The sequence below is a fragment of the Antrostomus carolinensis genome, unplaced genomic scaffold (genome assembly GCF_000700745.2).
Source record: "Antrostomus carolinensis isolate BGI_N321 unplaced genomic scaffold, ASM70074v2 scaffold47979, whole genome shotgun sequence".
In the NCBI taxonomy this organism is placed as follows: domain Eukaryota; kingdom Metazoa; phylum Chordata; class Aves; order Caprimulgiformes; family Caprimulgidae; genus Antrostomus; species Antrostomus carolinensis.
In genome coordinates this window covers 7,055-20,485 of record NW_010337346.1, presented here as the reverse complement: position 1 = coordinate 20,485, position 13,431 = coordinate 7,055, and the positions used below count along the sequence as shown (strand labels likewise).

General features: G+C 42.4%; 1 protein-coding gene across 1 annotated transcript; it reads left to right on the top strand.

Moving 5' to 3' along the window:
* Window positions 1-1,371: 1,371 nt before the first annotated feature.
* On the top strand, window positions 1,372-9,769 carry DESI2 (desumoylating isopeptidase 2). Its single transcript, XM_010175154.1, has 4 exons — window positions 1,372-1,439; window positions 3,310-3,403; window positions 4,133-4,274; window positions 6,181-9,769. The coding sequence occupies exons 1-4, from the start codon at window positions 1,373-1,375 to the stop codon at window positions 6,412-6,414; spliced, it is 537 nt and encodes a 178-aa protein (XP_010173456.1). The 5' UTR covers window position 1,372; the 3' UTR covers window positions 6,415-9,769.
* The last annotated feature ends 3,662 nt before the right edge of the window (window positions 9,770-13,431 follow it).

Here is a 13,431-nt window from a genome sequence, read left to right as displayed (position 1 = left end):
AGCTCTGTCAATGAGCCCCGCTAATTTTTGCTGTTTTAATAGTGACTTCACACCAGAAAGCACTTATTATGTCAACAGGTCCTGTAAAGGAGATAGCTTCTTTTTCTTCCTGTCTGCTAAACAAATGCTGATTTGCTGGGGGTACTACCTCAGTCTGTATCCCGCCTGCCAGCTGACTTTTTGAAATCTGCTTTGCAGAAATTCACAGCAGTGCTCTTTGGGACCAGGTGACCTGGGAGGAAATATCCCACCACTGGAGTAATTGCCAAAATAATGTTTTCCTTATATTTTTGAGAGATTTTTCTTGCTAGCCAATTTCAGTTTTAAGGACACAACTGAGGCTCCTTTCCTTTCCTTTCCTTTCCTTTCCTTTCCTTTCCTTTCCTTTCCTTTCCTTTCCTTTCCTTTCCTTTCCTTTCCTTTCCTTTCCTTTCCTCCTTTTTCTGGGGTTCCTATTTAAACTATGTGTCACTTGAAAATTTTTACTGCTTGGAAGCTGATATTTTGAGGGTGGTGATGTAGCTAAGGAAAGACAGTAATTTTGAGGGTTTCCCTTTCCAGAGCTCTGTGCATCTTTAAGGTTTTGAGGGTAACATTTAGCTCCTGATAGACGCTCACTGCTACTTTTGAAAAAGACAAGAGAAAGCACTAAAGGAAGGTTTTTTTCTTTTCCCCCTTTTTTTTAATTATCACTCCCTGGTTTCCTTTTGAAATGCAGCTATTATCTGTTGGCTATGATAGAGGTGATATATTGGAAACAGGTGTTAGACCTGTGCAAAAGACTTACACCTGATGTATGGAGACACATACATCAGGAGCCTGGAGAGAGCTTAGTCTCTTCTGTGGTGACCATCAACTGAGTATTCAAAGAGAAAATATACTAGGGTAATTTCAGTCCATCTTGCCTGTCTCTGAGGGTGTTTCGTGCTCATCTGGCAAGTGTGGTCACTGCTATAAATGACAGTTGATGTGTGTACATTACAGTCCTAAATTCTGATGTTACTTTAAAAAAGAAAAAGTGCTCCTGTGAAATTACTGCCACTGGTTCTAGAATGTGTTCCACCTGATGGAAAACCTCCCACTTGTAACTTGTTGACAAATCAAAAGTTGATCTGGATCTCTCCTTGGCTGACAGACATTGACAGCACTAAAGCACTGGAGTAGAACCTGATGGAATTAATTCAGGGTGTACAGCTGGGGAATTGTTAATGGCATGTTGTGTTCCCATGAAATGGGTGGTGCAGTTTCACTTTGTGGTAGGGTTTTGTGCTTTTGATGTGGGGGTCAAATACATGTCAGTCTGCTGTCAGAAGACAAATCTGTATTGGAAACTAACTAAAATTTTTGTTTTCTTCTTTCCTTTTAGTATTGGATGAATGAATATACTTCTTCCCTTGGAATTGGAGTGTTCCATTCAGGTATAGAGGTGTATGGCCGAGGTACGTACAAGCAAAACGTAACTTACTCTTTGTTCTGGTGATGCTGTTACTTAAAAAACATTTTCCAGCTAGTGAGGGAGGTCTGTCTCCTGAAACCTGTTAATCAGTTTTCTCTTAAGTTCTCATCTCTTCCGCCTCTGCAAAAAACCTTGGGTATGAATAATCCAGTAGTCATCTTGCACTCTTGTGTAAAAGTGTGCAATTTATTCAGCTAGGCATATAAATCCTTATTTTAAGTTTTGAAATGCCTGTTATTAAAGCTTGTGTATGCTTCATGTAAGCATGGTTGAGTCGTGTTTCCTCAGTATTCTGCCAGCACTTAATGCAAGGAGTTAATTTTTAACTACAGAAACAATAGTCTGGTGCAGGTGGGCACCTAAAAGTGCATGATGCTCAGAAAAAAAACCAACCAAACGAAACTGTCTATTGCTTATTGGTAGGTTGGTTTGTTTCAAAGGGGCAGTTTCTTTAAAAGGCATCTCATGCATACTGCTTACAAAAGATCACTTGTGATAAATACAGCAATACATTCCCATGTTGATAAATAGGTTGTACTTTGGGGGTGCAGCTTCCTGGTCTGTTCAGGCCACTTTGAATCCCCATCGCTGCCAGAAGGTGTTTCTGAGCATGCTGCAACACAGGCTCAGGTCTGAGCTGCTCCTGCCCAGCAGTAGAACGATGCTCTGAGATGATGGTGTTGCTAAAAGTCGTGCATTTAAAGCAGAAAGACCTGCTTCAGGTTTTTTTTTTTGGTTTTTTTTTTTTTGGAATGTGCTTGGAGGTGAGCAAAAGCCGCAGCAGGTGTGGCATGCAGTCCAAAGAGCACATTGTGCAAAGTTACCTTGAACTGTAGATGTTTCAGCTACTATAGTGGTGACATTGTAACTGGATTTGCAAGTGTTATCAAAGCAACAAACTGACAATTTTTTTGTTTATTTCTTTTAATCCAAACCAGAAAGACCTGCCTCTTAATAGTGCTGTGCCTGAAACCCAGTTCTTGAGCTGTGCCAAATACATGTGCCTCCCTTCCTGTTCAGATTATAACAGCTTTCTCATATAGCAGGCCATACCCCTGCTAGAACAATGACTTCCTTTTTTTATAGTACCTCAAACTACTTCATTTGTTAACCTGTTGTAAAAAAGATTATCCGTAAAACTGAGTGCTAGACCTGGAGGATGTGTTACGAGTTTTGCAGTAAGGAAGCTTGAAGTCATGCTTAAAGCTCTTTATTGTGCTCTGGGTGTGGCATGCTGTGTTATCTTACAGACACAGAAGGAAGCTAAAGCACACCATGGTATTTTCATGTACTGTAAGTGCTTATGCTAGCAGATGCTATGTGCAGACTTCAGATGTATGCACTCGTTTACTTTCTTGTTGTAGTAAAGAACTCGGGGCAGTTGAACTCTTGTAAATCAAGAAATTAAAAAAACAAACAACTACTTGCTGCCACACTTAGAGCTGTAGCGTGCACTGAATACGAGTGCCATCAGACCTTGGAGACCTTTGAATCCCTAATTTATAAATATGTAAGTGGACTTTTAAAGACAAGCATGTATAAAGAACATTGTTAGGATTTACCATTTAACTTGTAAATCCTCACTTATACAATGGAAAGAATACATACTTACTGTGAAGCTATTCAGTTCAACCTGTACACTGCTGTAGAAAATTTGCCATCAGTTTTTACTTAGGTTGACTAAAAACTACCAAAACTATTAATTTCCAGCTCCTTCCATTTGTTACCCATGTGAGTAAGATGTCTGGTTTCTAGCTTTAGATCCTTGTGAAGTGATCTTCTGGTCAGTGAGGTTTGTTGTTCTTTACTGTTGTTGTGTGCCATCTGTGTTAAATCTGAGCTTTCTCTTTCAGAATTTGCCTATGGTGGTCATCCATACCCTTTTTCTGGAATATTTGAAATTTCACCAGGAAATGCTTCTGAGCTCGGAGAAACATTTAAATTTAAGTAAGAAAGATACCTGTTTTCTTGCTTTGGAGAAGGCACATTAAAAAGACAACTTGTTGCGTTTATTTTTGAGGATAGATGTGTTGGAAGATACTACAGGATTTCTGACTTTCTGAGAAATTAGTGTTTTCTTTACTTAGAAAAGAAAGGTGGACAGAGGTGATGTGACAGTGAAGTGTCTGCAGCGAAGAACATTATTTTTAGCATACCATTAAGTTCCTTAAATGTGTACAAATTCTCTGGACTCGTGGCTAGCTTTTGTTATTCATACAGTGTATACAACGGGGTGACTTTTCCAAGGTAGTGAAATTTTTATTCAAAGAAAAAGCTGAAAAATGTTGCTCTTGAAAGTTTCCCCTTGTCTCTTTTCCACTTTCTCAGTGTGATTGCCTTGACCCTTCCCTGCATTACAAGCGCTTACCTGTTCTCAGCTGTCTCTTAGAAACAATATCCTTTGGAGAGGAGGGGAAGAATGCATCCAGCGTTTGTTGGAATTAAGTTGCAAAGAACTTCAGTGAGCTACAGGTGGATAATCAGCAAGGAAATAATCTCTTATGATAAAGATGAAAGTGGTGCTGTAAAATGGAATAGAAAGAATCTTATGTTATTCTAGGAGGGCAGAAGGATCTCACTATCCACAGTGGGGTGACTTTTGAGCAATGTGTGAACAGTAATCCACCTGTATCATGGAAGCCTGATCACTTTGTACTCTCTCTGTTTCCCTTCTAGAGAGGCTGTGGTTCTAGGCAGCACTGACTTTATGGAAGATGACGTAGAAAAAATAGTAGAAGAGCTTGGAAAAGAATTCAAAGGAAATGCTTATCATCTAATGCACAAAAACTGCAATCACTTTTCTTCAGCTTTATCTGAGGTAAACGAACATGAAGGTTTGTAGAAAGGTGCTTCCCAAGTGGCTGCAGAGTGTCATCTCCTTCCTGTCCTTTGGAATGTTTGGCCTAATTTCCAGCTTCCTATCTCTGTTACCTTGGGCAAATGTCACTGTTTTTCAGGTTTTATTTGTGCTTATGTCCAAAGCACAAGATTTTGCTGCCAAAATACTAAATACTGTTTTGACATGTAGTTTGTGTCTGAGCAGGGGTGCATTCCCACTTGAGAGACCTAGTAAATAAAGTATTAGCAGGATTTCAAAATCATTTCAGATGCTTCAGAGATCACTAGTGAAGATCGAACGACGTGTTATTTTTATCAGTATTTCACCACGGAGCCATCACACTGAAAATAATTTTTAACCTACTGTTAAAGAATAACAAAGGCCTTGAAGTTTCACAGACAATGTTAATCTTCTGCTTGAGAGGCTTTTGTCAAGTTACTGCTCTGCCAGCACCTGTGTCCTGGTCATGTAGATACCCGAGTGGTCATGCAAAGTATCTGACTGTGGAGCTGAATGGGCTTTGCTTCTGCAGCTTTATTTTAACATGATTGGGTTGCCAATATGATTGAATGCCTGATCACTCACATGTGTATCAGCACAAGGGAGAGGGTCAGGAACAACTAACCCAGGACAAAGAGGGGAATGGCAGCTGTGATTTTTATCGGTAGTTGGCAATTTGCACTTGTCAGAATTTGTTCTGGTGTTTCATTGAAGTACTCCAAAAAAGGGGTGGCTGTTTTTCCCATGGTGAACTTCCATAAAATTAAATTGTTCTTTTTTTCAGAATAGTGAATGGCACACTGATTTTATGTCCTGTGTTTTGTGTAGACTCTTTGATCTTCCAGTGGTACTGGAAAATTTTTTTGAGATGATTCATGTGCAAGGCTGGTACAAGTAAGTAGGGTGAGACAGTGACAAAGCTGCAGTTGCCCTGAAATCTGGCCTATATGGCCAAGTTTTTACCGTATTCTTCAACTGCATGGTCATGTTGTTCCCATTTTCTGTCTTGTCCTATTTAGTGTTCAAATTGACTATAAAAACAGGGATATAATTACAAGTTAAATGCTGCTCACTTACCGCAGAGCCATGCTCCCATCAGCTGTCCTTTTCTCCAGGTCTGCGCTGGTGTAACTAATACCAGAAGCAAATACGGAGGCTGTTGGGTAAAATAGCTCACTCCTTGAACAGTGACAACAAAACCATTTAATGACTCATGTACACTAAAAACAAGTATTTAATGAAGCTTTTTTTTTTTTTTCCCCGAGGAGTTGAAACCAGGTTTGCCTCCTATAGCTTCTCTTGTTCTGGTGAACCTAAGTGTGTGTGTGTGTGTGTGTGTGTGTGTGTGTGTGCTTGGCCTGTGCGCTGTAAGATAGTGGTGTCTTGTGCAAGGTCATCAGAGGCCGACACAGTAAATAGCCACAGCTGTTTGCATGACTCCACGTAACTGTAGTATTGGCACCGTCTTCCTGACCGCTTGATTTCAGGGTGCTTTTTTATAATAGGGAGATTTCTCTTGCAGTTTCTGTTTCTGGGGAATTAGCAGTGACTAGAAAGCATACCTTACCTCATTTCTCTGCCTTTTACAGAAGTTATTCAAACAGAGTGAGGTGGTTAGGCTTTTCAGGACTTCTAAAAAAAAAAAGTGTAGGACCATGTGTCAAACTCTCACCGGGGAAAACAAGTCTCCTAGTGTGACTTGGGATGCTGCTTTTACTGATAAAGTTCTCTCAGTGCAACTAACTTGAGTGCCTCTTGACCGGTGTTTCTTGACATAAATCACAAGAAGGCTGCAGCAGCCTTTGCTTTTTATTTACAGTACTGTAGTTTTGTTACCGCTGAATCCAGAAGACAAATTAATCCTTTCTTTTCCCTTCCCCCCTAGATTCTGTGTGGAAAAGAGATTCCACGATGGGTGAATCGCCTTGCTTACTTCAGCTCTTGTATTCCATTTCTCCAGAGCTGTCTGCCGAAGGAGTGGCTAACTCCTGCAGCCCTCCAGTCCAGCGTTAGCCAGGAGCTACACGAGGAGCTGGAGGAAGCTGAGGATGCAGCAGCATCAGCTTCCTTGGCAAGCTCAGCATCAGGGTCTAGAACTGGTCGCCACACCAAATTCTAAGTCCTTCTCCAAAGTAACAAATGGTTTGAAATACTTCAGTTTAATCTCTCCAGCAACTGACTTCCTGACAGAACATGAGAGCTGACTCTAGAACATTGTTTTTATATGCAAAAAAGGCTCTTGTCAACAACTCCTGTTTCAGCTCAGGATTATTTATGTAGTGAAAAGAATTGCTGGGAGAAAAGGGAAGGATTTTGTGTGAAGCCACCCTTTTCATTTTCACCTGTTTGGTAGACCTGGGTTAACTTAACATCTTGTATAAAGCAGAACTTAAATTATTTGTTTACAGTATTGTGTACTGCTGTTTACAAGTCCTGTAAGGACTCCTGCCACCATGGAAGAAGAGAGCGTTTGAGATGATTTAAGTGTTGGTATAACTCAAAAGCAGTGGTGTGATGCCCTGGATGAACTCTCCCCTTTGTTTTCAAGATTTAAGGCAGGTGAACATTAAATTTCTGAGAAATGCCAGAAACTGCTGAATAGTACATATGTGAACAGGGTACTGTGCACTTAAAGTGGCTGATGTAAACAGGTAGATTCCAGGACGTAGGCAGACTGGGTTTGTCCAAGATCTGTTTCTAGAAGTATGACCTCTGCATTAATGAAACTGTGGACTTTTGCACATGTGAAGGGAAATTTCTATCTCATTGCAATGCACATTGATTTCCCCCCCCTTTTTTTTTAACTCAGCCATGTAGTTTGCATCCTATCTTCTGTCTGTATTTACAGTCTACTTCAGCCAGGATTTATACGTGCGAATATCATCTGTTAGAAGCATCAACAAACTTTTCACTATTTGCTTTACTTGATATCAAATTTGTATATAAGAGTTAGTACTTGTATTCTTTTTTGTTTGTTTGTTTGTTTGTTTCATATAGTTTGGAATAGTGTAATACAAGCCATTTATGGTTGGGGAATGGCCTTGCTTTCTGCTGCTGATTTTGCTTCATTTGCATTCGTAAACATTCATGTTTTTTTTAGCTATAAATTACTGCCCAGTTGTGCACAAGTTATAGAGAAATCCTAATTTATTTTCCCACAGTGTCTATCTGTGGCATTAACTTTCTTGTCAGATGTAATGAAGAAAAACCTGAAAATTGCTTAGGCACCTGCGTGTTTACACAGCAGAACCCACTAATCTGCACACATAATTATATCTGAAGGTAAGAGATATTATTTTCTAAAACACAGAAGTATGTTTGCTGGTAGATTATAATTACAGATAAATTATAATTAGTGATCAGAATATATAATGGAATGCCTTATTCTTGTTCGCTTACCAAGAGAATTAATGGTTCTTCCAGTCATTAGTGTAAATTAGTGAGGTTCTATTGTGCACATAAGGATACAGTAGCACAAACGTGAGGGAGGTGAGCTTGTGTATGTTGTAAGACTTGCTGCCTTAAACTGACAAAAAACATACCATCCGTAAACTGATCAGCTCACACAGTGTGCATTACTAGAAGTATAAATGATCCTTATAAGCTTTATTTTCAGTCTGTTGCTGGGTTTAGTTTTTCCATTAAGTGAAATACTGACTCTACAGTTTCTGCTGTTTAAAAGGAAAAAAAAAATCCTCTTAGGAGGTGAGAATGCGAAGACGAGATGAATGCTCCTGGCCACGGGAAGTCGGTGCCATTGAACCCTACAGGAAGGTGCAGTAGGCTCTGTCCTAGTAAGAATTCTTATCATCGCCAACTCCGACTCATGTTGGAAACAAGCAGAAGTTTTTTTGCTAGCAGCTGGGTGGAATCCTGTGTCAGACAGTCTCTAACTTTTCATTCATCCTCTCTGCTGCAGTGTAGGTACAGAGAGAGAGAGAGACGCTCAGTTTTGAGGGGAAAAATCAAGTGAGACACTTTCTAGAAAGAGTGGGGTAATAGTAGAAGTCTCTGACTGTAGTTTGGTATGTGTTTTAATAATCTCTTCTACCAAGTGGAAAACACTTAAGACTGACGGGTCTACCACGAACTACATTCTGTCTTTGGTCTCCAGAAGCTGGACATACTGACTCTCCCCATCGAGTGCTTTTTCACTTGAATCTCTGAATTGAGTTCTCCTTTTTTTCCTGTAGTGAAAATGAATACAGTGGTCTCCAGTCAACTCTCAAGCGTTACAGAACTGGATCTCACACTACTTACATCTAAGACAACAGGCCACAGACAGGTTATTTTGTCTCTGCTGTGCAGCTGTGGTAGTTAAGTCTCTTGGCCAAGGCAGGTCCTTTATTTCAGCTCAGGGTTGAGGCCACTGATCTAGCAATGTACTGTAGCTTTTCCTAGGTTTTAGGAAAAATAAATAGAATGAATTTTCATTGCTACCTAACTTTTATGTACCAAAATCAGCTTTTTAGGCTTCTGACATCTCCAGAGCGCTAGGTCACCAATCTCTACACCTTCATTAACACACACAACTGCAGCATGTACAATGCAAGAACATGACAGATCACAGCACAGTTTTTATTTAGAAGTAAAACTAAGACTATTTTTTATAAAGCAGACTGGAAAGTTTGTAACAAAAACATTCATTTTATTGGTAGCTGTACAGGTGAAAATACTGTCTTATGCTCCCTTTTTGTTGTTGTTGTTGTTTCAAAACCATCCATTTGTAAATCCTATGAGGAAACTGACACCTGAACCCTGAAGGCGGTTGGGTATTGTATCAGAGCAGCTTCAATCGTGTGCTGTCCACTCAGCCTCCACTGGATGCCTCCAAGAAGTCACCCTGCCAGTGGTTACTCCGATTTGTTAGCAATAGAGCAAGTTACCTTTCACCAGCATTACTGCCAAGCAGGGATTACTTTAGTCTACTAACGACCACACTGTGCTAGGACCAGACACTCCAAAATGCTGTGAGAAAGCTGGACACCTGTGGAGTCTTTTCCATCAAAACGGGTAGAAAAATATCACTACTTCAGGGTTCTGCTCTGTTTACTTTCTCATTCTTGTTTAATTTTCTGTAAGATAGTACTTTTGATACGTATTATATTCTTTAACTCAAAGTCATTTTATTTAAATGCCATTTTCTGTTCAGCAAGCCAAAAAAAAAAAAATCCAATGTACTGTCAGTGTGCACCGGTAACTTCAGAGTGGCTTGGTAAAAACATAGTTGCATTACTTCTAAAATTTGCAATGCAATTCTGATCACTATTGATACATGATAATTTTCACTGTTGGAAGTTGGTTACAAGCTGAATATTCACTGATGCATTTTTTGTAAACTTGTATTCAAGTTTACTGTACTACATAGTATTTGTATAAAATTCAAAGAATTTTGACTTTTGTTACCTGTACACGGCAACAAGTTGTCTAGCATCTGAAACTTAAATCCATCAGTTTATTAAAAATACTTTTATTAAAAAAAAAAAAGACAATTGGCTCTGTGTGTTATTCCCCTGGTACCTACAGCTTGTTTGGTCAGTGCCACTGGTTTTGAAAGATGCTTTCAAAGGATGGTAAAACTTTCCAAGGGTTTCCTGTAGCTAAGGTATAGGCTATATTCTGGCATGAGCATCGGGAGCTGCAGTTTGGTTTGGCTGAGGCATTATTATAAAGAGCCACTAGTTTTCAATAGACTAAATTTAAAATGTTTTCAGATTTGGTGTGCTAACTACAGCTGTTGGGGTGTCAGACACTTGGGATATGCTTGGGATACATTGCAGATACTGTCTGCCATATTCTACAAGTTGCCTCCTAGGGCCACAGAGATGATGAGGGGCCTGGAGCATCTGCCATGTGAGGAAAGGCTGAGAGCTGGGACTCTTCAGCCTGGGGAAGAGAAGACTGAGAGGGGATCTTATCAACATCTATAAATACCTGAAGTGTGGGGGACAAATGGATGGGGCCGGGCTCTTTTCAGTAGTACCCAGTGACAGGACATGGGGCAATGGGCAAAAAAGTGGAACACCTAAAGTTCCATACCAACTTAAGGAAAAACTTCTTTACTGTGAGGTGACAGAGCACTGGAACAGGCTGCCCAGAGAGGTTGTGGAGTCTCCTTCTCTGGAGATACTAAAAACCCACCTGGACACTTTCCTGTGCAACCTGCTGCAGGGAACCTGCTTTGGCAGGGAGGTTGGACTAGATGATCTCCTGAGGTCCCTTCCAACCCCGACCGTTCTGTGATTCTATCTGTAGCCTGGATTTACACCAGACTAAGCAGCCACAAGGCGTGTGGGGCCTGTCACGTCTGCGCCTTGCTGGTTCCTTTGAGCACAGCATTAGTACTCAGACTGTGGTAAAGTACCAAGGGCAACACCAGCCTGAGCCACCACCCCCTGTGCTGTGGCCATGCTGCCAGTGGCAGTGCTGCTGGTGGCACGGCCCAGTGCTGACCCAGACAGGAGGAACTCCCCTGGCTGTTTAATTAAAAAGCTGCTGAGCTGTTTCCTGGACGGGGCAGTTCAGCAGTTGGGTGGCAGCCTGACCCCCTGCACAGTTCCGTGGGGTGGTGGTACCTCTGCCTGAAGCTGTGGTTGCTCTGGGCAGCAGGGCTGGCTGCTCCTCGCGGCCGTACTGGCTGTGGGGTGCTGTGGGGCAGCTGCGCAGTGAGCCAGCCCGCAAGGCCAGTTCCCCAAACATCACAAGCTCGGGCATGGAGCTGGCAGCAGCCCTTGAGGATGGGCTCTGCCAGCACCCAGTGGTGTTGCCTCTGGACTTTGCAAAACGCAGATGAGCGCACGTGTTGTGACAGGATCGATACTTCTCCGCACATTCGGGGCACTGACAAATTGGAGTGCTCTCTGTGGCTGTCAGAGCTGGTGCTGCCCTGCCCCTCTCGCCCCACAGCTGGGAAGGGGATGTGCTTTGTCATGCTTTGCGTGCTGAGCCTGGCATCTCTGTGCTCTGCTAATGAAGATGTGACTTGCCGGAGAAGCTGCCAAGATAGAGATGCGTTCCCTCTGCTGACTGCTGCCGGACCCTAATCACTAGCAAAGCTGCAAGAGAGTTTGAGGAATTTGTATCCAACTGAGAGGAAACGCAACAACTTTGACAGAATTCATCAGTTAAAACTCTGTGAATTCCAGATAAATTTACTTGTGGCATCCGATGGCCAAGAGTGCCTGTCTGCTTCTAGGAAGGCAATCAATACACAAGAAATATGTATCACATTGTTTGTTAATGAGTGAATAGCTGAGTTTAACTGAACTGTTCTTGAAAACAGAAATGTTTCAAATTAAATTTCTTAAACGGGTTTTTCAGGTGTCCAGGGTTTATGTTGGAATGCCATCAGAACAGCTTTTCAACAGGCAAAGCTTTTTTATGGCTAAAGGCACCGCAGTCCTATCACTGCCGCTACAGAGATATTTTCTTTCACAGTGCTTCATAAAATGCAATGAAAATGGCTATTGGACAGTTCTGGCTTTCTCTGATACCTTTTGGTTTGATCTAAATCAGACCATAAAAACACTTCAACAAACTTTTCAGTGTAACAACTTGTTAGGAAGGCCCATGACATTGCTTTGAGAAAGCAGCTCTACTCCACCAGTGACTCTGATTCCTACAGGTCTAGAGTAGGAATCCTGTATTTCTCACATGATCTGGTCCACTAACATTAGCCCATCTCAAACTAAACCAGGATCTAGCCATAAAGAAATCATAAAGAGATTCCTGCACTGGCACAGTTTTAGCTTGCTTTGGGGACGGTAAAGGGCTACATGTATCTCTGGGTCTCCTCAGAGAGGGACACTACTCACACCAGACCGGCTCTCCATCTCTGCCCACCTCTGAGCAGCGGTCTGGGACAAGCAGAGCTAAGGTAACACTGCTCTTTCCACAGGTGGAAGATGGGTGGCCAGTGGTTCTCGTATCCTGCAATCCTCAAAGCAGAAGGCCTGCTGCACTTGCCGAGTACCTGCTGTGCTGCTTCTACCCCGTGCAGTTGTGTGAGAGAAATCCCTCTTAGTGTCTTCTGAATGAAGCCAACAAGGCTGAAAGAGAGGGGCTTCACCTGTGCCCCATGGGGACTGTTCAAACTAAGTTAACGGGTTTCAACTCAAGATTTCCTTTCAGGGAGCCTTTTTTTACTTCTTCATCCTCTTTCACCTTTACACATCCTGAACAAGGTGCCCAAATACTGGGCTTTCAAAAAGCCATGGCTGTGTTGCTGAACCATTCCTGCAAGAGCTCACCATGGCTTGGGAGGGGGGTTAGGAAGGGGTTCAAGACATCTCAGATGAGAAAAGCCTTTCCTGCAGCCATGATGCCAGCCTCATCTTCTGCCCCAGGCGACTGTGGGGCCGTAGCATGCGGGGTTCAAACACGCCTTTTGTGGGGTTCAGGCCTGGTGCCAGCGTGGCTGGTGGCAGCTGATACGGGTTTTCCTTCACAGTCAGAGAAATGACGTGAGCCAGACCCCGCCCTGGCCAAACAGCACAGGCGAGTTTCTGTCGGGCTGTAGCAAAACGTGACCAGCCTCCACTGCCAGCGAGGGACAGCGGGGAGGAGGAGACCCCCTGTTCCCAGTGAGTGCCTGAGTGACACGGCAAATGCGGTTTTGTCCGGCTCCTTCACGTTTCCCAGGTCTGAACAGTCATTGCTGTTATCTCAAGCAAAGCCCAGCTTTCCTCTCAGAATAAGAATAAAGCCCCATTAAACCCACCTAATGACAACACAAATCATGTCAAACAAAATGGCTTGTGTTCCCCACTCGAGCTTCTGGGGCTTGCGGGTTTTGTTCTGGTTTTCCCATTCCTAATTTGCCTGTGGGAAACGCTGCCTGTAGCCCAGCCCTCCCAGCCCTCCCAGCCCTCCCAGCCCAGGCACACAATAGTTGCTTGTTTTTCTCCTGGAAGGAATTGCTGAACCTTTAAATAGCTGGAATTGAGTTTATTTTTCTTCAGCTCATTCATTACTGCAGTCAGAGCATTCTAAAAGTGAAGATTTCCAAGACCACTGGAATTTCTCTCCTATTTTTTTTCCCCCCAAATATGCTCTGCATCTTACCTTTTGTGCACCAGCCCCACGTTAGAGTCACTAACTAATCCTGCGGTGAAGTGTCAGCTTCCAACAAATTAAT